Source organism: Oncorhynchus kisutch, linkage group LG13 (assembly GCF_002021735.2).
Source record: "Oncorhynchus kisutch isolate 150728-3 linkage group LG13, Okis_V2, whole genome shotgun sequence".
NCBI lineage: Eukaryota > Metazoa > Chordata > Actinopteri > Salmoniformes > Salmonidae > Oncorhynchus > Oncorhynchus kisutch.
In genome coordinates, this window is record NC_034186.2 from 62,648,524 (window position 1) to 62,672,760 (window position 24,237).

At 43.7% G+C, this 24,237-nt stretch overlaps 1 protein-coding gene across 1 annotated transcript; it reads left to right on the forward strand.

The window, feature by feature from the left end:
• The first annotated feature begins 1,404 nt into the window (after positions 1 to 1,404).
• calb1 (calbindin 1) lies at positions 1,405 to 18,830 on the forward strand. Its single transcript, XM_020497458.2, has 11 exons — positions 1,405 to 1,696; positions 2,121 to 2,197; positions 7,482 to 7,556; positions 11,141 to 11,221; positions 11,360 to 11,416; positions 14,628 to 14,705; positions 14,858 to 14,913; positions 15,012 to 15,051; positions 15,155 to 15,208; positions 16,517 to 16,588; positions 17,854 to 18,830. Exons 1-11 carry the CDS (start codon positions 1,618 to 1,620, stop codon positions 17,983 to 17,985), a joined length of 801 nt encoding a protein of 266 aa, XP_020353047.1. The 5' UTR covers positions 1,405 to 1,617; the 3' UTR covers positions 17,986 to 18,830.
• Positions 18,831 to 24,237: the final 5,407 nt, after the last annotated feature.

Sequence of the window (24,237 nt, forward strand, 5' to 3'; positions counted from 1 at the left end):
AGTTTTCAGGATAACAAAGGCATCGAATTGGATGTAAATACAGGCAAAATCCTAGAGGAAAACCTGGTTCAGTCTGCTTTCCACCAGACACTGGGAGATGAATTCACCTTTCAGCAAGACAATAACATGAAACACAAGGCCAAATCTACACGGGAGTTGCTTACCAAGAAGACAGTGAATGTTCCTGAGCGGCCGAGTTATAGTTTTGACTTAAATCTACTTGAAAATCTATGGCAAGATGTGAAAATGGTTGTCTAGCAATGATCAACAACCAATTTGACAGAGCTTGAAGAATTTTGAAAAGAATAATGGGCAAAATCCAGGTGTGGAAAGCTCTTAGAGTCTTGCCCAGAAAGACTCACAGTTGTAATCGCTTCCAAAGGCACTTCTGCAAAGCATTGACTCAGGGATGTGAATACTTACGTAAATTAGATATTTCTGTAATTCATTTTCAATATAAATTGCAACAATTAAAAAAAACATGTTTTCACTTTGTGGGGTATTTTGTGTAGAGGGGTGAGAAAAATGTTACATTTTGAATTCAGGCTGTAACACAATGTGGAATAAGTCAAAGGATAGGAATACTTTCTGAAGGCACTGTACTATAGTGTACAACAACCCGAAAAAGAGGCATAACCCTCTTCATAATACGTTCATATAGAAGTAACTGTGTGATACAATGTTGTTTGAAGCCATACAAGTCTTAGACCTGTGCTGCATGTATATGCAGGGGTACATTGACTCTCCATAGCATTCATTGGTCACTGCCATCCATATCGAAGTTCAATTTTTTCTCTTGTCACTCACAATATCGGTTATTGAAGGTAATATCTTCACTTTATTCTATTCCATTTCCCCATCTCCCAAAGCCACCTCGTGCACTGAATTGTTATTGATTGTGTGGACTATGTGTGTCCCATTTCCCTGTAAACACACATTATGAGGCAGCAGTCACCAGTCTTCTCTAATGAGTGGCACCACCCAATACAACAGCCAATGGTGTAAGAGAAATGTAAAAGTAAGAAACAGAATCCTAAATCTCCATAGTTAGATAAGGAGTTGAGTCAGCCCAACTATCATGGAGGGTCCAGCCAGCAATTCACATTTCAAAATATCCTTTCTGTTCTTTCCTTCTTTTTTGAAGATTATGTAACTTTGCATAAGTCTTTTGCTACTCCATAATCCATTTATGAGTTTTATTTCATAAAGAGCACTTGGATGGCCCTTAAATGCCAGAATAAAGAAGAGGGCGGTTGAGCTATTTTTTGGTTGAACAACTTTTACACTTTTGTGTGATAGAGCGTATATCTGGAGGGGGAAATGAAAAGCACGAAAAGCGGGTGCTCATTTAAATGGATCTCACATCTCCGTGCCCCCTGGCGCGCGTCAACGTGCTGCTGAGCTCGCGCTATTCCTGCGGCGGGAGGAGAGGAGGTGACTTGCGCGTTTGGCTAGTTTCCCAACGTCGGGGAAGGGGGGGGCGACAGTGAAAGATTAGCGTGATAGTGCTCCCTTTAAATACCGGGCACCGACTAATCAAAGCGTCTCATTCATAGCATATCCTCGGCCAGTGCAGCTATCTGGTACGCGCTCCGGTCCCCAAACCTAACCCGCGACATGGCAAACGCTTACCTGCAAGGAGTAGAGATCTCTGCATCACAGTTCCTGGATATTTTTCACCATTATGATAACGATGGTAATTTATTCTTTAAGATTGTGGATTATTCATGGAGATGGCACTGAAGTAAAACGATTTTTGGGAAGTTTTGCACCAAAGACCCTCATGGACATTTACGCTTTTTAGCGGGTTTTCGAAAATATGTAGTAGCCTATAGTATATTGAATGAAAAACTCGATTTAGCTGTCAAGACTGATATTTGTTCTCTCAACTTTATCCATTGACATTTTATAGCGACATTTTCAATATTTACAAAACTCTAAATGACTGGAAAATATTATTATAATATGGTGATAGGTTTAGGCACTAAAATGGAAGTTCAGTCATACAGCTGTCATGAAACGGCAAATGATGGATTTGATCCTGTGCGTAATGTTCTTAAACTTAAACTTAATGCTACTTTACGCATGTCTTTGATTGATTTGGTGCTTACTTCTTGCAGGTAATGGATATATTGAAGGGAAGGAGTTGCAGAGTTTTATAAAAGAACTTCAGCAAGCTCGAAAACAGGCAGGACTTGTAAGTAAACTGAATTATTTTAAATGTTTTAAACTTAAAACATGAATGTATTGGCAGTGGGACTGATATCTAATTGTCTTCTCAAACTGAACTGTATCTAGTATTTAAATGCGTTTGGTGTGACTCTCATTCCAATTACCTTCATCAGATAGGTCATACAGTAGGCCAGACATATTGACATTGTGAAACCAATGGGTGGTTGATTAGGCTACTGGTGGAGCCACAGTTGAAAGCGTTCAAGTTAAAACATTTTGTGTGCGTGTGTGTGTGTGTGTGTGTGTGTGTATGTGTGTGTGTGTGTGTGTGTGTGTGGTGCATTTCATGTAACGCTTCACTGAGCTTCCATTTTAATGTACTGTCATGATATTGTGAAACTGGTTGTTCTTAATTGACCCTTCGCTAAGCCCCACCCCCCTTGGTTACTGTTGTAACCACGGACAACATTTTCCCTGGAAGCACAAATCCCCCTTCTAACCACTGGCGAAATCCCCTCACAATGATCTCAAACTGTGTTTTTCATACACAATGAAATTATACCCCTTGCTAATCAAGAAATTCTCTGGTATGTTGTAGTGGATTGTCATTACAATTGCTTCACTGGAACCTGGTAAAATTATATTTATAGTCTGGCTAGCCAATTAATCTATGGCTCTGAATTCACTGTCAGCATGCAGTCAAAGCGTACTAACCTCTTTTGGAGCTAACTAGTGCTCTCAAATCATATCCTGATGTCGACAGCAGATTGGAGTTGTATTAATAACATGGCTAACTTAGCTAGCTAACATACATTTCGAGAAAAAAAGTTATATTTAGTGGCAAGCTAGCTAGCATTAGCAACGTTTGATGGTCAATGAGCCTGAGAAATAGTTAACCAGATGAACTACCAAACAATGTAACAGAAGTATAATTTTGGATTCTAAAAATACTCCTTAAACAGGCTCTGGAATCAGAAGTGCCACTGGTGCACTATTCCATTGTCTAGCCATTTAAAACATGTATTTTGTTTAAAGAACTCAGGTTTTCTCACAGCCCTCACTGGCTTTTATGTGTTTCAAACATGAGCTTCCTTGAGGTGTAGTACTCGAGACAGTTGCTATCCATTGGAGTGCTATGATTAGTTGCCCAGAATTCTGGGGCGGGGCTTAGCGAAGGGTCAAATGTCATTGATTAATACATTATGACTAGTTATGAGGTGTCAAGTACATGCCTGAAAGACATGGAACAACCCCATATTCCTGTTGCGTCAGATTGATGGGTTGATGGATGTATTTCCCACATTTCCATCTTGCTCAACTGTAAGCCCCGATGCGGAAAAAGCAGTTTTGGAAAATTCTGTTTTCCATTCTGACCTTGTTATTTGACATTGGTATTTTTATTTGAGTCTCAACTCAGCGTTTTGGGGCTGAATTGGATTGAGTCACCTATTGCTCAGTGACAAACAGCACTGCAGTGCACTTTCCTACTTTGCATTTGGGAAAGGTTAAACACTTATTTCCCATTCTGTGTATAAGCAATTAGCCAAGCCTCTATAGAGCAAGCCATTTGGCACTCAATCCCAGATCTTTAAACAGGAGTAATGGTTCAACATTTGCCAGACACTGAAAACATCTTTTGATTTACTCTATGGGGAGAGAGCACGTTGGGGAGTGGGAAATCGCAGCATTTACCATCAAATTAAGTGCCCATTTACAACTGCCCAATCAATGGCCAGTGAGAAAACACCATTGAAGTGCATTTTGAAGTAGGATTGGAGTTATTAGCATATCTGACACCACTTTATGCAGAGAGATGCCAAAGATGGTTTCCACATTTTGCTTGTGTAACAGTATAACTTTAGACCGTCCCCTCGCCCATACCCGGGCACGAACCAGGGACCCTCTGCACACATCAACAACAGTCACCCTCGAAGCATCGTTACCCATCGCGCCACAAAAGCCGAGGCCCTTGCAGAGCAAGGGGAACCACTACTTCAAGGTCTCAGAGCAAGTGACGTCACCGATTGAAACGCTATTTTGCGCGCACCGCTAACTAAGCTAACCGTTTCACATCCGTTACACATGGGCATCATCATCACAGAGATCAATACAGAGATCAATGATTGGTTTTGACTGCACAGCGCATGCAGTGTGTTGATTGGCTCAGGGTCCTCTTACTTTGAAATTCCATGGAATTCAATGAAACATGCACTTTAACATTTGCAGAGTCACTTGACGTTGGATAGTTGACATGATTTTGATTATGTCATACAGCAATAAAGATGGCTTCCAAAGATGGCCGCCTACTCATTGGACACACACATAGACTAGAAGAAGAGTTCACTCGTAGTACATCTTCGTTTCATACAACATAATCATTTTACCACGATAGACAAGGCAAATGTTAGAATATTGCCTACTTTCTACGTGTACACTTTTCTCTCCAGTGAGTATGCAAGGTGGTCTTCTTCTCTAGAGTTAACCTCTTGTGCCAGTTTCTCTGAAAGGAAAATTATGAAATGATAATGGTCGTATATTTGGAACATATTTGGTCAGCGCTGGTGTGGTACTGGGATTTACAGATACTTGTTTATAGCATCTCAGGATATGGTTCACATTGTTCTTGAAGGAATGGATTGCTTTTATTGATTGTGTATTGGAGATGAAATGCAAATCTAAAAATCTATCTGTTTATATTCCTACTATAGAAAGGCTCTATAAAACAGACATTAGTCAGTACTAAGGTACTTCTGATTTTCTCATAAAAACATATAGTACTAACGCCTCAATCACACCGATAGCGTCATTGCATTTTGGTACAGCAGAAGTACATTCATTTCCAATGGAACGCTGAGTTTGCCTTGCAGCATTGCGTTGTAGAGGCATTTGCAGTGTGTTCTGTGTGGTGCATACGTTGAACGTATGCGTCAAACTGTATGCGTAGACGACTTGACAGAAATGGTAGTAGGAGGTGAATGTTAAACTTTTGTTGAACACATATCCAGATGATGCTGCGTACCATTTTGCGCAATGATGGTATAGGTGTGGTCGAGGTGTAAGATATATTGATATTTTATCCTTGGATATCAAATTGAATCTCGTTTTTTTTTTTTTACATCTATATTTTTACATCTATCTAACTCATTTACTTTTACCATCGACACAATGGGAGTGAGTGATCATAGTAAAGGCCATGTCCATCTTTTACAGCAATGCTCAATTTGCAGCATAAAGCCTTACACAACTATGCAACACAAGAACGCAATTAACTACGCATGCAATAAAGCCCACTTCAACAGGCTTACCGCAAGGCCATGTAGCAGATAAGTGCTACCCTTTGTGTTACACATCATACAATATCTACAGTATCACATTGTCACATGTAACACTTCCCAGTCTCAACATAGACAATCTCAAATGGCTGCCTTTAAAGGCCCAGTGTGTAGTCAAAAACTAGATTTTCCTATGTTTTATATATATTCCCACACTATGAGGTTGGAATAATACTGTGAAAATGGCTAAGAAGCTGCTTTTGTTTCTTTTTGAACATTTTGATGGAAAACAATCACAGTAAGCTACTTAATTGTTATCCACAAATCATTTGCTATTGAGATAAAATGGCTGCATTGGACCTTTAAGCATCTTCTATTATAACTTATTTTAGCATTCTCTTGTGGCACTTCGTATGCTTCTATGAAAGTACCTGACAGTATCAGTGCCTCGTCAACTCGATTCAATTACACTGAACGTGTCAGTGGAGATCTCTGTCCCTCCACACCAGGCATTACATCAGTAGCTGGCTGGCTGTGCAGCCAGGTCAACTGTGATACAAGTCAGTATTCGACATCCATCAATGTCTGAGGATGTCGGGAGATGACGTGGAACCAGCCTCTAGGGGCAACAGTGAGAGCTGTTACCTTCAAGTAGGTTGAGGTTTTGCTAGGGTGTTGTGAACGGGAATGGCAGATGGGCGTAAGCATCTGATTTGAAAGGTTGCAAGTTCTAATCTAGCGATAGAATGTAGTTTTTTATATTTTGTTTTAAACATATCCCAAAACCTAACCATTCAGAGTTACTGCCTAACCTTAACCCGTACCCTAACCATTCAGAGTTACTGCCTAACCTTAACCCGTACCTTAACCATTCAGAGTTACTGCCTAACCTTAACCCGTACCCTAACCATTCAGAGTTACTGCCTAACCTTAACCCGTACCTTAACCATTCAGAGTTACTGCCTAACCTTAACCCGTACCCTAACCATTCAGAGTTACTGCCTAACCTTAACCCGTACCTTAACCATTCAGAGTTACTGCCTAACCTTAACCCGTACCTTAACCATTCAGAGTTACTGCCTAACCTTAACCCGTACCCTAACCATTCAGAGTTACTGCCTAACCTTAACCCGTACCCTAACCATTCAGAGTTACTGCCTAACCTTAACCCGTACCTTAACCATTCAGAGTTACTGCCTAACCTTAACCCGTACCCTAACCATTCAGAGTTACTGCCTAACCTTAACCCGTACCCTAACCATTCAGAGTTACTGCCTAACCTTAACCCGTACCCTAACCATTCAGAGTTACTGCCTAACCTTAACCCGTACCCTAACCATTCAGAGTTACTGCCTAACCTTAACCCGTACCCTAACCATTCAGAGTTACTGCCTAACCTTAAGAATTTTGAATAAATGCCTGAACTTAACCCTAACCATAAAAATTCAGAGTTAATGCCTAAACTTAACCTTAAACACTTTACTTTACACATTACATTTGGAACAACCTCGAAATTTGCCATTTGAGAAACATGGATCAACGTCTAATTCTGACGTGAGACTTTGAGAGCTGGTTGGGCCCCTCCGTACATGCATAATCAATGCATCGCATGGCCATCTGTATGCGTGCAGTGACATGGACTGACCAGTGCCAAAACTCTATTAGAATTGTGCTCTGATGGGTGAAGATTACAACACTCGCTCCTAATCTAATTCAGATTGGATAATGGCCGTCTACTTAGCATGTTAAATGGTGTTTGTGAGGACACAAGGTATACAAGGTCTTTCACGGCACCAGGTGCCTACTAAATAGCCTTCCCAGATAATTGAGCAGATTTACTGAGCCCTCTCATGTTATCAGTGCTTGTATTTCAAACTAAAAGCTTCCCTGCATAAAACATAATTACTTGTTATAACGATGTGCAAATACCTATTTAGTTTCGTTGTTAACAAATTATATGTTTATATGTTGATTTGTGTGTAATTCTTCAAGGCAAAAGCTACTGCAATTAATTGACACTAATTTTCTCCCTCATAGGAGCTTACAGACCAAATGAAGGCTTTTGTACAGGAATATGAGAAAAATACAGATGCCAAAATTGGAATTGTTGAGGTGAGAGTCTACATAAACTCATGATGCAGTATACACACACAGTAGGTTAAGACCCACCTAGAATTTGGGACTTTCAGGGACACTGGATCTTGAAACACTGACAGGTTTAGATGGGGCTTCTCCCTCTATGAAAGGTGTTCAAATATCATTTTAAAAGACAGTCACCTGTGTTATTCAGATTGCCGTTTAGATTGGATTCTCCAGGAGCATGATGGAAGAACAGGAGTCCTGTATGAAAACACATTTTTGTCATGGGGTGTTTCAATGCCCCTGGAATGGTTATACTGCAGCTGTCTGATGGATAGTCTAGCAGGAGTAGTCTGAAAGTTTAGGCTGGGTCTCAAACCCGATATACAATGAATTTCTAAGCAGCCAGCTGGGTTTGCTCACTGGGCAAAAACTGGTAGAATCAATATTGTTTCATGTTATTTAAAAAAAAAAAAAAAAAATGATGTGGCAGACCAGAGGGTTTGATCAAGACGTTCACACAGATCAGACAGACACAAGTGTGATACCTCAGTTTCAAGGGTGTTTATTTAAAACAAAGAAAAAGTAAAGAAACCAGTCTCCTTCAGGAGACCTCTTCCAGATTACGGGGCTCCGGGGAACGCTGTCTCCTCTGGGGTAGAACACCGAGCCGGTAGCGACCTCTCACTACCTCCAACCCTCCCATGTGCTGCCCTCCTGGAAGCTTCATGGGCCCCATACTGCTGGTGAGCAATCAGCCCCTTGATTACTCACCATCCTCAATCAGGGTCTGATTGCTCACCAGCCTCAATCAGCCCCAATTAGTCCTGGCCGGAGGACCCGTTGATACCTGGCACGTCCAGCAGAGGGAGCCACCGCCGCGTGATGTAGACTCCGACTGTCACCAGGCCTCGACGAGTCTCCCCCTGGTGGGTTGTCCGCAGTACGCCACACAAGAATCAACTGGTGACTCAATCATTTGTGTCCTTTCCCCTGGCCATCCAGACCAGGGGATCATGGTCCGTGATCAGGGTGAAGTGGGTGCTTCTGGGGCTTGACGTTCACATGTCCGATCAAATACCCCAGGTACTCCACCTTATCGATCCCAGCTTGCATTTCTTGTGATTCGCTTGAATGAGCACATCCAGGACCGCCTGGAGACGCATCAGCTGCTCTTCTCAACCTTGGCTGTGGATGATGATGTCATCCAAACAGGCCACTGCGTACTGTTGGTGGGGTTGGAGGACTTGGTCCATCAGGCCCTGGAACGTGGGCTGGGCTCCATGTACTGGACCTTTCCCAAATGGTCAATGAGCTTGTCCACCCTCGGAAAACACATCCGTGTTCCGATCGATGAGCTCCCGGAGTGCTTGCTTCTGGGCCGGCCCGAGGTGCTCATTGCTCGAGACCACCACTAGTCCCGTCGACGTCCTGAGTTTCGACCACAACACAGCCAAGGCTGTCCTCACGTGTCACCTCTTCAATAGGTTCACGTGGTAAATCTGTTCGTGTTGCCATCTCCCTGGCTGCCGTACGCGGTAATTTACGGGTCCCAGCTTCTCCGTCACCTCATACCGTGCCTTGTTGCCAAGAACTTACTTTCTGCATTGGGGATTAAAACTAGCACCTTCTCACCCACATGGAACTCTCGGGGCTGGGTACCCCGATTGTAAACCTTGGCTTGGGTGCACTGGGCCTTCGCCATATGTTCCCTTACCACTGGCCATATGCCTGTCATCTGCTCCCTCATCGTCTCTACGTGTTCCACCACACTGCGTAAGGGGGTCGGCTAGGCTTCCCACACCTCCCGTAGGGGAATGGCCTCGGGACAACGGTGGCATAATATACTATTACCAGGATGTACCGGTGTCCTCGGGCCATTTTTACCAGGGGGCCCACTATATCCATGGCGATGCATTCAAACGGCACTCCAATGATCGGTAGTGGAACCAGCGGGTTCCAGAAGTGTGCTTTTGGTGAAGTGATTTGACACTCGGGGCAGCTGCGGCAATAGCCTTCCACGGCCTACCTCATCGCGGGCCAGTGGAACCAGGCGTTTCCGGGTCTTCTCAATTCCCAGGTGCGCCCCCAACAAATGGGTGTGGGCCAGCTGAAGAACGGTTCCGACATACCAGCGGGGTAGCAACAGCACCTCTCGAAGTACCCCCTGTTCATGGGACACCTGATACAACAGGTTATTTTTGATTTGGAAATGGGGGTATCGCCAGTCACTCACCCCCAGAACAAGCTGGCCATCCACCGCTATCACTCGGGCCGCGGAGGCTTTCAAGTCCGGATCCTCCCACTGGAAGTTGAAGAGGGGAAGCATGGGCTCCTCCTCCGGTTGTTCACCAGGCGAGGTTGGTTCTAGCACCTGACTGCCGGATTGGGGAGTACGGTGGTGGGGTCATCCTTCTTTCCCCTCCGACAGCTCCCGGACTTGACCTGCATCCCTTTCAGCAGGGCCTCTGTATTCTGGTGTGTCTCCACAGCTCACAAGATGTTCTCCAAGGTCTGGGCGCGTAGGTTTGTCGCCCTCTTCATCATGTGAGGTAGCACCCGTAAGAAGTGATTTATGACAACTTTGTCGATTACATGGAGGGTGGCTATGTCGGTTAGGAGCCATGCTCTGGTGATGCACAGTAGGTCGCTCATCTGGGCTCGTGGGGGAAGCTTCGGCCACAAACCTCCAGTCGTGGACCAGTTGGGCCCGACGGGCCAGGCTGTACCCGTAGCGGCTGAGGACCTCCCTCTTGAGACAGTTGTAGTTAGCCACCTGTTCGGTGTTGAGTTCATAATACGCCTTTTGGGCATCTCCGGACAGGAAAGGGGCCAGCAGACTCGCCAAATTCGCCTTGGACCAACCTTCCCGGAGTGCTGTCCGTTCAAACGTGCAGAGGGAGGTCGTCATCCTCTGTTAGCTTAATTAAAAACTGATTGGGATGCGATTTGGTCTGCGTTTGTCCTCGCAGCTTCCTGACGTCCTTCAGCAGGTGGACATTCTGTAGACGCTGTTCTTCCAGCATTCGTTCCTGAATGCTCTGTTGCGCTTGTTGTGCCTGAACAAACTGAGCTATCTACTCGGCCATGCTGATACTGCGTAAATGTCAACCCTGGTCTGACCACGTTCTCAGACTTGCCCTGTCCGGTATCAACCCTCCCATGTGCTGGCCTCCTGGAAGCTTTATGGGCCCCGTACGGCTGGTGAGGAATCCGCCCCTCTATCTGTCACAAGGCCTCGACAAGACTCCCCCTGGTGGCTTGTCCGCAGTACGTCACAATGATGACATTGAATCAATGTGGAAAACTGATTGGATTTGAAACAAGTAATCAACATAAGGGAATTTAGTCTTTTTTTCACCCAACTTTAACCTAAATCCAATGACATAGTGACATTTTTTGTTGTTTTCACGTTGAATTCTCAACCAAACGTAAATCAAAACTAGACGTTTAAATATCGTCTGTGCCCAGTGGGTGGTGGCTAAACTGTCACATGGTGCCATTCTTTGCCACTGATCAACTGTTAAAAATAAATGGGATGTTGAACCAATGTAAGCATGTTTCAGGACAATACAGTGTTATCTCTTATATATTTTCTTATTTTCTCTGTGTCACAGCTAGTACAAATATTGCCCACAGAGGAGAACTTCTTGTTATTTTTCCGGCAACAGTTGAAGTCTTGTGCGGAATTTATGCAGGTATTTTTCTATTAACCAATATTATCTATTTTAAATGTTTTCAAGTGGCTCATGACATAAACATCGTTTTTAACTGATTTAACTATTCTCTCCTCATTGATGATACAAACCCCTATTTCACTCATTGTCTCATTCCAGGCTTGGCGGTGTTATGATGCAGACCATAGTGGCTACATTGAAGCAGATGAGCTGAAGGTGAGCAATGCTGGACTGTAACTTGCCTCCCAATTTGTATCTTGATGAACTGTCTCATTGTCCTCTATTTCATTAAGGGGATATAGGCTCACAGGGAGCCTCTGAGGTCAAGGCTCATCTGGAAATCCCTTTTTTATTGTAAATCATTTTGGTAATTGAGCATTTTGTACGAATCTCGGGGGAGTTTTGTCTTTCTTAATAACCCCAATACCAAAGTTTGACTCATATACAGTACCCGTCAAAAGTTTGGACACACCTATCCATTCAAGGGTTTTTCTTTATTTTTACTATTTTCTACATTGTATAATAATAGTGAAGACATCAAAACTATGAAATAACACATATGGAATCATGTAGTCACCAAAAAAGTGTTAAACAAATCAAAATATGTTTTATATTAGATCCTTCAAAGTAGCCACCCTTTGCCTTGATGACAGCTTTGCACACTATTGGCATTCTCGCAACCAACTTCATGAGGTAGTCACCTGGAATGCTTTTCCAACAGTCTTGAGTTCCCACATATGCTGAGCACTTGTTGGCTGCTTTTCCGTCACTCTGCAGTCCAACTCATCCCAAACCATCTCAATTGGGTTGAGGTCAGGTGATTCTGGAGGCCAGGTCATCTGATGCGGCACTCCATCACTCTCCTTGGTCAAGTAGCCCTTACACAGCCTGGGGGTGTGTTTTGGGTCATTGTCCTTTTGAAAAACAAATGATAGTCCCACTAAGCTCAAACCAGATGGGATGGCTGTGGTAGCCATGCTGGTTAAGTGTGCCTTGAATTCTAAATCAATCACAAACCGTGTCACCTGCAAAGCACCCCCACACCATCACACCCACCTCCTCCATGCTTCACGGTGGGAACCACACATGCGGAGATCATCCGTTCACCTACTCCGCGTCTCACAAAGACATGGCGGTTGAAACCAAAAATCAGACCAAGGACAGATTTCCACCGGTCTAATGTTCATTGCTAGTGTTTCTTGGCCCAAGCAAGTCTCTTCTTCTTATTGGTGTCCTTTAGTAGTGGTTTCTTTGCAGCAATTCGATCATGAAGGCCTAATTCACGCAGTCTCCTCTGAACAGTTGATGTTGAGATGTGTCTGTTACTTGAACTCTGTGAAGCATTCATTTGAGCTGCAATCTGAGGTGCAGTTAATTGCCCATTTCTGAGGCTGGTAACTCTTAATGAACTAATCTTCTGCAGCAGAGATTACGCTGGGTCTTCCTTTCCTGTGGTTGTCCTCATGAAAGCCAGTTTCATCATAGCGCTTAATGGTTTTTTGTTATAGGGCTATTTTGCTTCCTCTGGTCCTGGGGCCCTTGTTAAGGTCAATATCACCATGAACTTTACCCAGTACCAGGACATTTTAGCCAAAAACTTGGTTGTGTCTGCCAGGAGGCTGAAACTTGGATCTTCCAGCAAGACAATAACCCCAACCACACATCAAAATCCACAAAGAAATGGTTAGTTGACCACACATTTTTTTTACATTTTGCAATGGCCATCTCAGTCTCCAGACTTGAACCACATTCAAAACCTGTGGTTTGAATTGAAGAGGTCCATAAGCATAGATGAAGGATATCATGGATCTGTATGAAGAAAGGGTCTAAGATGCTTTCCAACGTGTTCTCCAATCCATAAAACATTTTTGAAAAAGGCTCAGTGCCATTATCCTTGCAAGGTGAGGTATTGAAAACAGGGGTGCCAATAATTTTGACCTCTATCTTCTTGTGGAAAAAAAGCAACTGTATTAGTATAAAATAATTTCATTTTTCATTTTTTGTTGAGCATACAATATACAGTACCTTCAGAAAGTATTCATACCCCTTGAGTTTTCCACATTTTGTTGCGTTACAGCCTGAATTCAAAATTGATTACTTAGATTTCTTTCCCTCACCCATCTACATACACAACACCGCATAATGACAAATTTATAATAAGTTTAGACATTTTTACAAATTTATTGAAAATAAAATACAGAAATATCTCATTTACATATATATTCACACCCCTGAGTCAATACTTTGTAGAAGCATCTTTGGCGGTGATGACAGCTTTGAGTCGTCTTGGGTATGTCTGCATCAGCTTTGCACATCTGGATCAGGGGATTTCCTCCCATTCTTCCTTGCAGATTTTCTCAAGCTATGTTAAGTTAGATGGGGAAGGACGGCTAATAGCAATCTTCAAGTCTTTCCGCAGATTTTCAAAGGGATTCAATGATCTCAGAGTCTTTCATGTGGCTTTTGGCAAACTCCAAGCGTGACATCATGTGTATTTCTCTCAGGAATGGCTTACGTCTGGCCACTCTACCATGAAGCTCATATTGGTGAAATGTTGTAGAGACTGTTGTCCTTCTGGCAGGTTCTCCCATCTCAGCCAAAGAACTCTGTAGTTCTGTCAAATAGCCATTGGGTTCTTGGTCACCTCCCTGACTAAGGTCCTTCTTGCCCTGTTGGTCAGTTTGGTCGGGCGGCCGGCTCTAGGCAGAGTTTGGGTAGGTCCATAATTTTTTTAACATTTCCCAATGATGGAGACCACTGTGCTCTTGGAAACTTTGAACACTTTAGAAATTGTTTTATACCCTTCCCCAGATATATGCCTCATCACAAGTATAACTCAGAGCTCTACAGACAGTTCCTTGGACTTCATGGTATAGCTTCTGCTCTGACATGTACTGTCAACTGTAGGACCTTATATAGACAGGGGTGGTTCTTTCTAAATCATGTCCAAACAATTGAATTGGCCACAGGTAGACTCCAATCAAGTTGTAGCGACATCTCAAGGACGATCAAAGGAAATTGGATGCACCTGAGCTCAGTTTAGAGTGTCATAGAAAAGGGTTGTGAATACTTATGTAAATTAGGTATTTGTGCATTTTTAATACATTTGCTAAACTTTCTAAAAACGTTTTCACTTTGTCATTATGGGGTATTGTGTTTAGAAGGGTGAGAACATTTTTCTCCATTTAATCCATGTTGAATTCAGGCTGTAACACAACACAATGTGGAATAAGTCAAGGGGTATGAATACTTTATAAAGACACTGTAGCTCTGTATTTGTATTATTTATTTTATACAGTCTTTTTTGATCATCTTTATCAAAGGTGCCAATATTTTTTGACTTTTTGGACAGCATTGCATTTCAAATGTGTCTGTTATAGCAGGCGTTGTTGTCAAACTGATCTTTCTGCTTTTGCTTCATTTCCAGAACTTTTTGAAAGATCTGCTTCAGAAGGCTAAGAAACCATATGACGAAAAGAAGTTAGATGAGTATACACATACCACAGTAAGAATATAGTTTATACTTATGCAGCTAGCCTCCGCAACAACTTTAAGAACAGTGTAGCTAAATGGCTACAACAAATAGCTCCATACAGTATAGTCCTTCATTTTCTGTTTCGTAGAGCTTTAATTCGTTTATTTATTTTTCTCTTCCAGCTCAAAATATTTGACTCAAACCACGATGGGAAGTTGTGTTTGGCAGAAATGGCAAGGTCTGCTTATGGAGTTTTGTCCTGTGTGATATGAATGATATATCTGTCTACACATCGTGCTGTATATGACCTGAACAATGTGTGTTTTTTTTCAACAGGCTGCTACCGGACGAGGAGAACTTTCTACTCAAGTTTCAGGTTAGTGGTTATTCCCAGAGTAAATCCGAGATGGAATCGGAAAATCAGATTGACCTTGACTCAATTGTCTCCTCTCCCTCTCCCTCCTGTCTTTCTGTTACAGAATGTGAAGATGGTGAGAAGAGAGTTCAACAAGATCTTTGAGTTATACGATCAGGTACGTTCTAATAATACATTGTCATTATACACCATTTTCCAAAAAATAAGAATCACTCTCTGTTACGTCTTTTTGAATGTTTCAATGCCTCTCAAGACACAGTATGAACAGGGACAGAAAGTGCTTCAGAAAGTGCTAGTCTAGGAAATTGCTGCTCTCCTGGGATGCACTCCCTCAATCTTTCTCTCTTATCCTCTTTATCTATCTCTCCTTCTCTTTCTTGCTCTTGCTCTCTCTCTCTCTGTCTATCTACCAATTTCTCTTCCTATTGCCCTTATTTGTATGCACAATGGATACAGTGCATGGTCCCCCCCTGCCACCATCACTCTTCCTCTCTCTCGCTCTCTCTCTTCCCCATCCCCATTTACCCCACCCTCTCCCTCTCTCTAATGTATGACTGTCTCTGGAGCAGGTCGGCCCATACCTTCTCTCCCGTGGCAGCGCCTGTAATCCATATTGACTGGCAGGTTCATGTTGCACAGGCGGGCAGGCAGGGTTGCAGGCAGGCAAACAGGCAGGCAGGGTTGCAGGCAGGCAGGGTTGCAGGCTGACAGGCAAACAGACAGGGAGGCGGGCAGACAGGCAGACAGACAAGGAGGCAGGGAGGGAGGCGTTCTGGGCCTTGCTGATATGTGACAGACAAGTAATTGGGGCAGCAAATGACAACACCTTCTTTAGTCTGCCTGTAGAGCATTACAGGACAATTAATCTGAGTGGCTGGCTGGCTGATCATGCTTTTCCATTTGTTTTAGTCTTCGACCATAGAACCTGGTCTAAAGATTTAGATTGTTAGAAGTGACTTGTTGGCACTTACTGTCCCACATGGTTCCTGATGATGGCGCTCTTGTTGCCAACACAGAGGATTGATTGCTAGACTCTATGGTACAGTATTTATTTTGCTCTGAATGGAGTTGGACACACAGAGAACTCCCCTAAAGTGGATAGGGATATCCTTGTAAAGGTATCAGCGATGTGGTTATCATATTATAATATTGCTTTCAGGGAACACGAGCCAGTACAAAGATGACCAAAAACAACCCGTTCAAATTCATGAATAGAAAATATGAGCAAATATCAGAAGGGCCCATGAACAGGCTATTCAAATATACACATCTGTTCATTAGGCTTATTGTTTTGTTTGTTTACTGAGATCTGTCTTGTGAGATGCAGCGTGGTATCATGTTGACACTGCATACCAAACCAAACCCAAAGGCGGGCTAAATGGTGTGACATTGTGTTTCTTGTGTGTCTCTCTCTGTCTTTCTCCCTCTCTCTCTCTCTCTCTCTGTCCTTATTTCTGTCTGTCAGGATGAGAACGGCTATATGGATGAGAATGAGCTGGATGCCCTCCTCAAAGATTTGTGTGAGAAGAACAAGAAGGTGGGTTTCCATTATCTTTAATTGATGGAGAAGAGCGGAGACTAAGGGCAAGATTTAATCAGTTCCAGCCTTAACCCGCGATAATCAAAAACTGCATACCAGTCTCATTGTTTTTATGTAGGCGATGTCTGAGGTGTAACTGCGTTGGAGCTGTCAAATCATTTAGCGGCTCCCGGCGTTATACTTATCGCGGACATTGTCATTGGATGCGCCAAGTTGAATTAGTAATAAACCCACACCTCTGAAACACCAGCTATGCGGGTGTCAGCTTTCAATGGTTAACGCTGGATCTGATTGAATCTAGGTCTGAACAGTCCAAACAAATATTTTAGTTTTTCATTGAGACTTCAAATATCACAGAGGGCCTCGTCTGTTGCCTGTGGTGATATGATTGGCCTGAGGACAATCACAATACCTCTTCAAACAAACTCATGAGAGCATGCTTAGAACTGGACAGATATCCAATCTCTCTGTCTCTGTCTCTCTCTATCTCTCTCTCTGTCAATTCAATTCAAGGGGCTTTATTGGCATGGGAAACGTGTTAACATTGCCAAAGCAAGTGAGGTAGATAATATACAAAAGTGAAATAAACAATAGAAATGAACAGTAAACATTACACATACAGAAGTTTCAAAACAATAAAGACAAATGTCATATTATGTATATATACAGTGTTGTAACAATGTACAAATGGTTAAAGTACACAAGGGAAAATAAATAAGCATAAATATGGGTTGTATTTACAATGGTGTTTGTTCGTCACTGGTTGCCCTTTTCTTGTGGCAACAGGTCACAAATCTTGCTGTTGTGATGGCACACTGTGGAATTTCACCCAGTAGATATGGGAGTTTATCAAAATTGGGTTTGTTTTCGAATTCTTTGTGGATCTGTGTAATCTGAGGGAAATATGTGTCTCTAATATGGTCATACATTGGGCAGGAGGTTAGGAAGTGCAGCTCAGTTTCCACCTAATTTTGTGGTCTGTCTCTCTGTCTCTCTCTCTTTCGCACTCTGACAGCTGACTTTAAAAATAGTTTTCTGGATGTCAATATATCAATGCCATATGTGACCTGCGTGTAGAGCCTACTCCTCTTTTCTTGTGCAAATATTTTGTGTCATCTTTATGAGCTAAGCTTTGGCCCAGCGACCATCTCATAGCCGCAGGGGATTTTGAAATGAAAAAGTAGGGTCAATGTCAAATCTGTAAAAGTCAAGGGATGAAAATGACAAGTTGGATGTCTGCATCTGTTTCTTGTCTCCGACAGGTGCTGGAAGTCAACAAAATCCCCACATATAAGACCGCCATTATGGCGCTATCAGACGGGGGAAAGCTGTACAGGACAGAGCTAGCACTGGTGCTCTGTGCTGAGGACATTTCAGCCCCTGCCCCCTTATAAACCACTCCTCTTTTCACCTAACCACACCCCCTCCATCCCCTTCCAACCCGCCTCCCTTCCCCTCACTCATGAAGTGTTTAAAGATACTGTAGCTTGAAACTCCAAGAACGTAGGGTATTTTTATTTCAGTTTTTGCTTTTCTTTCAAGAAATCTGTCAATTTGCCAGTGACAGTGTGTGTGTAGCTAGGGCACATTATCAGAGACATAGGGTGTCACATACTTTTCAAACCTTTTGTTTCTATACTCTTTGTAAATGTACAGATTTTTGTAACAATGAGATTGATACCACCATTGAAAGTCCCTCTACTTTGTCTTCTCTATACTACATACTCCAACCTCTCATTGGCTGAAAGAGAGGGTGTGTCCCCTACTGACCAGTGACAACAATGTTTACTGTATTGTTAATTCATATCTCTACACCAAGTAGTCAAACTAGTAGTAACAATAACTTATTATAATTATATCCCTCCAGTAGCCTAAGCAATACGTTACTAATATGTTTCTGTAATGTGGTGCATGGAAATTAAAAATAAAGAAAATAGCGGAAGAACAGTTCCGTGATGTGAGACAATTTTAAGCTACATATTGTTTTGCAGTGCATGTTAGTTGCTGAAGGCTAGCCTTGTATGGAGATACGACTGAATGGACAAGCACGTATCTCAGAGTTGTGTAGCCTAACCCCCATGACCCCTGACCTGCCCTGTGTACAACGATGGTGCCAGTCTCTGATGTGCTACATGGACCTTTTTTTGCACTGTAAACAATGCCATGCCCCACCATGCTGGGCACCAGAAACACTGTGTAAGATGTAATAAAAACTCAATTTAACAACTACCTTACACCCCAACTGTGTGCATCGCTGTGTTGCTATTTGACTGACGTAGGGGGGAATTGACAATGTCAAGAATGATATGGATGAAACATAATAATAATAATAAATTTAATATGAAAAGCGCTGAAGAAAATAACAAAAAAGGTTTATATATACAGAGCGTACAAAACATTAAGAACACCAGCTCTTTCCTTGACGTAGACTGACTAGGTGAATCTAGGTAAAAGCTGTGATCCCTTATTGATGGCACTTGTTAAATTCACTTCAATCAGTGTAGATGAAGCGGAGGAGACAGGTTTAAGAAGGATTTTTAATCCTCGAGACATGGATTGGGTATGTGTGCCATTCAGAGGGTGAACGGGCAAGACAAAAGATTGAAGTGCCTTCGAACAGGGAATGTTAGTAGGTGCCAGGCGCACCGTTTTGTGTCAACTGCAACGCTGCTGGAGTTTTCACGCTCAACAGTTCATGTGTGTATCAAGAATGGTCCACCACCCAAAGGACATCCAGCCAACTTGACACAACTGTGGGAAGCATTGGAGTCAACATGGGCCAGCATACCTTGTAGAGTTCAAGCCCTGACGAATTGAGGCTGTTCTGAGGGTTAAAGGGGGAGGTGCAAGTTGCAACTTAATATTAGGAAGGTGTTCCTAATGTTTGTTACACTCAGTGTGTGTGTGTGTATATATCTGTAGAATATATATATACACAGTGGGACAAAAAAGTATTTAGTCAGCCACCAATTGTGCAAGTTCTCCCACTTAAACAGATGAGAGAGAGGCCTGTAATTTATCATAGGTACACTTCAACTATGATAGACAAAATGAGAAAAAGAAATCCAGAAAATCACATTGTAGGATTTTTTATGAATTTATTTGCAAATGATGGTGGAAAATAAGTATTTGGTCAATAACAAAAGTTTATCTCAATATCTCAATTTATCTCAATGTTATATACCCTTTGTTGGCAATGACAGAGGTCAAACGTTTTCTGTAAGTCTTCACAAGGTTTTCACACACTGTTGCTGGTATTTTGGCCCATTCCTTCATGCAGATCTCCTCTAGAGCAGTGATGTTTTGGGGCTGTTGTTGGGCAACACAGACTTTCAACTCCCTCCAAAGATTTTCTATGGGGTTGAGATCTGGAGACTGGCTAGGCCACTCCTGGACCTTGAAATGCTTCTTACGAAGCCACTCCTTCGTTGCCCGGGCGGTGTGTTTGGGATCATTGTCATGCTGAAAGACCCAGCCACGTTTCATCTTCAATGCCCTTGCTGATGGAAGGAGGTTTTCACTCAAAATCTCACAATACATGGCCCCATTCATTCTTTCCTTTACACGGATCAGTCGTCCTGGCCCCTTTGCAGAAAAACAGCCCCAAAGCATGATGTTTCGACCCCCATGCTTCACAGTAGGTATGGTGTTCTTTAGATTCAACTCAGCATTCTTTGTCCTCCAAACACTACGAGTTGAGTTTTTACCAAAAAGTTATATTTTGGTTTCATCTGACCATATGACATTTTCCCAATCTTCTTCTGGATCATCCAAATGCTCTCTAGCAAACTTCAGACGGGCCTGGACATGTACTGGCTTAAGCAGGGGGACACGTCTGGCACTGCAGGATTTGAGTCCCTGGCAGTGTAGTGTGTTTGTTTAAAGTGGCTAGTGATATATTTTACATAATTTCCCATCAATTCCCATTATTAAAGTGGCTGGAGTTGAGTCAGTGTGTTGGCAGCAGCCACTCAATGTTAGTGGTGGCTGTTTAACAGTCTGATGGCCTTGAGATAGAAGCTGTTTTTCAGTCTCTCGGTCCCAGCTTTGATGCACCTGTACTGACCTCGCCTTCTGGATGATAGCGGGGTGAACAGGCAGTGGCTTGGGTGGTTGTTGTCCTTGATGATCTTTATGGCCTTCCTGTAACATCGGGTGGTGTAGGTGTCCTGGAGGGCAGGTAGTTTGCCCCCGGTGATGCGTTGTGCAGACCTCACTACCCTCTGGAGAGCCTTACGGTTGTGGGTGGAGCAGTTGCCGTACCAGGCGGTGATACAGCCTGCCAGGATGCTCTCGATTGTGCATCTGTAGAATTTTGTGAGTGCTTTTGGTGACAAGCCAAATTTCTTCAGCCTCCTGAGGTTGAAGAGGCGCTGCTGCGCCTTCTTCACGATGCTGTCCGTGTGGGTGGACCAATTCAGTTTGTCTGTGATGTGTATGCCGAGGAACTTAAAACTTGCTACCCTCTCCACTACTGTTCCATCGATGTGGATAGGGGGGTGTTCCCTCTGCTGTTTCCTGTCCACAAGTCCACAATCATCTCCTTAGTTTTGTTGACGTTGAGTGAGAGGTTATTTTCCTGACACCACACTCCGAGGACCCTCACCTCCTCCCTGTAGGCCGTCTCGTCGTTGTTGGTAATCAAGCCTACCACTGTTGTGTTGTCCGCAAACTTGATGATTGAGGTGGAGGCGTGCGTGGCCACGCAGTCGTGGGTGAACAGGGAGTACAGGAGCGGGCTCAGAACGCATCCTTGTGGGGCCCCGGTGTTGAGGATCAGCGGGGTCGAGATGTTGTTGCCTACCCTCACCCCCTGGGGGCAGCCCGTCAGGAAGTCCAGTACCCAGTTGCACAGGGCGGGGTCGAGACCCAGGGTCTCGAGCTTGATGACGAGCTTGGAGGGTACTATGGTGTTAAATGCCGAGCTGTATTCGATGAACAGCATTCTCACATAGGTATTCCTCTTTTCCAGGTGGGTTAGGGCAGTGTGCAGTGTGGTTGAGATTGCATCGTCTGTGGACCTATTTGGGCGGTAAGCAAATTGGAGTGGGTCTAGGGTGTCAGGTAGGATGGAGGTGATATGGTCCTTGACTAGTCTCTCAAAGCACTTCATGATGACGGAAGTGAGTGCTACGGGGCGGTAGTTGTTTAGCTCAGTTACCTTAGCTTTCTTGGGAACAGGAACAATGGTGGCCCTCTTGAAGCATGTGGGAACAGCAGACTGGGATAGGGATTGATTGAATATGTCCGTAAACACACCAGCCAGCTGGTCTGCGCATGCTCTGAGGGCGCGGCTGGGGATGCCGTCTGGGCCTGCAGCCTTGCGAGGGTTAACACGTTTAAATGTTTTACTCACCTCGGCTGCAGTGAAGGAGAGGCCGCATGTTTTGGTTGCAGGCCGTGTCAGTGGCACTGTATTGTCCTCAAAGCGGGCAAAAAAGTGATTTAGTCTGCCTGGGAGCAAGACATCCTGGTCCGTGACGGGGTTTTCTTTTTGTAATCCGTGATTGACTGTAGACCCTGCCACATACCTCTTGTGTCTGAGCCGTTGAATTGAGATTCTACTTTGTCTCTATACTGACGCTTAGCTTGTTTGATTGCCTTGCGGAGGGAATAGCTACACTGTTTGTATTCGGTCATATTTCCGGTCACCTTGCCCTGATTAAAAGCAGTGGTTTGCGCTTTCAGTTTCACGCGAATGCTGCCATCAATCCACGGTTTCTGGTTTGGGAATGTTTTAACCGTTGCTATGGGAACGACACCTTCAATGCACGTTCTAATGAACTCGCACACCGAATCAGCGTATTCGTCAATGTTGTTGTCTGACGCAATACGAAACATATCCCAGTCCACATGATGGAAGCAGTCTTGGAGTGTGGAATCAGATTGGTCGGACCAGCGTTGAACAGACCTCAGCGTGGGAGCTTCTTGTTTTAGTTTCTGTCTGTAGGCAGGGATCAACAAAATGGAGTCGTGGTCAGCTTTTCCGAAAGGAGGGCGGGGCAGGGCCTTATATGCGTCGCGGAAGTTAGAATAGCAGTGATCCAAGGTTTTGCCAGCCCTGGTTGTGCAATCGATATGCTGATACAATTTAGGGAGTCTTGTTTTCAGATTAGCCTTGTTAAAATCCCCAGCTACAATGAATGCAGCCTCAAGATGTATGGATTCCAGTTTGCAAAGAGTCAAATAAAGTTCGTTCAGAGCCATCGATGTGTCTGCTTGGGGGGGGGGGGGGAATATATACGGCTGTGATTATAATCTAAGAGAATTCCCTTGGTAGATAATGCGGTCGACATTTGATTGTGAGGAACTCTAAATCAGGTGAACAGAAGGACTTGAGTTCCTGTATGCTTTTGTGACCACACCACGTCTCGTTAGCCATAAGGCATACGCCCCCGCCCCTCTTCTTACCAGAAAGATGTTTGTTTCTGTCGGCGCGATGCGTGGAGAAACCAGCGGGCTGCACCGACTCCGATAGCGTCTCTCCAGTGAGCCATGTTTCCGTGAAGCAAAGAACGTTACAGTCTCTGATGTCCCTCTGGAATGCTACCCTTGCTCGGATTTCATCAACCTTGTTGTCAAGAGACTGGACATTGGCGAGAAGTATACTGGGGAGTGGTGCACGATGAGCCCGTCTCCGGAGTCTGACCAGAAGACCGCTACGTTTCCCTCTTTTACGAAGTCGTTTTTTTGGGGTCGCCGGCTGGGATCCTTTCAGTTGTCCTGGGTGAAAGGCAGAACACAGGATCCGCTTCGCGAAAGTCATATTCTTGGTCGTACTGATGGTGAGTTGACGCTGCTCTTATATTCAGTAGTTCTTCTCGACCGTATGTAATGAAACCTAAGATGACCTGGGGTACTAATGTAAGAAATAACACGTAAGAAAACAAAAAACTGCATAGTTTCCTAGGAACGCGAAGCGAGGCGGCCATCTCTGTCGGCGCCGGAAGTAATCTCTGTAGACATAGGGGAAGTTACATGCTGCTTTATGACAGACTGAAGCATTAACCTTAGAAATCCCTGCACTGAGTGGAGGCATTGCTCAGTCCTCTGTCCCCCATGCATTATGCAGTGAGAGTTTAGACAGCAGGATGATTTTTTCTCCTAATTGGGCAGCTGCTGGCATTTCTCGCCCAGTTGGTAAAGGTATAGCGATGGCTTATCTGAGGTTAGCTGCAGTATGTACTTGCCTAGTTAAATAAAGGTTAAACATAGCCAGTGTTAAGTGTGTGTCTGTGTGTTTCTGTATGTGCCTAATGGAACTCTGGGACGTGAAAGGGTAGGGGTATGAAGTAGGAAGAGGGGAACAGGCTGCATTATGGGAGAGCTAATTGTAATTAATAAAAGCAATGTACTGTTCCACTCTATACGTTGATGTCTGTTTCCCTCGACACAGAACAGGCATACCCCTGACCTTAACAGCATGGCCAAAGGAGAATCTGCAAACAAATTGGACACTGGTTCAACACAATTAAAGATGACAAAGGAATAACCAGATGAAATTGTCGTTCTTTTCAATTGGACATTTCCACAAACCTCATAGGTAAATAAAACTCCACCACATTTCATTTTCTCAGCTAAGAGTTGCTGACACCACAATCAGAGTAATAGTGTTTAGCCTGGATATACTCCAACACTGTGAGACA

What these genes read in the sequence shown, in the direction of transcription:
- calb1 (XM_020497458.2), top strand. Translation starts at nt 1,618, where the DNA reads ATGGCAAACGCTTACCTGCAAGGAGTAGAGATCTCTGCATCACAGTTC. An exon ending in TCACCATTATGATAACGATG is followed by an intron (nt 1,697 to 2,120) that starts GTAATTTATTCT and finishes TACTTCTTGCAG; the next exon opens with GTAATGGATATATTGAAGGG. An exon ending in ACTTTCTACTCAAGTTTCAG is followed by an intron (nt 15,052 to 15,154) that starts GTTAGTGGTTAT and finishes TTTCTGTTACAG; the next exon opens with AATGTGAAGATGGTGAGAAG.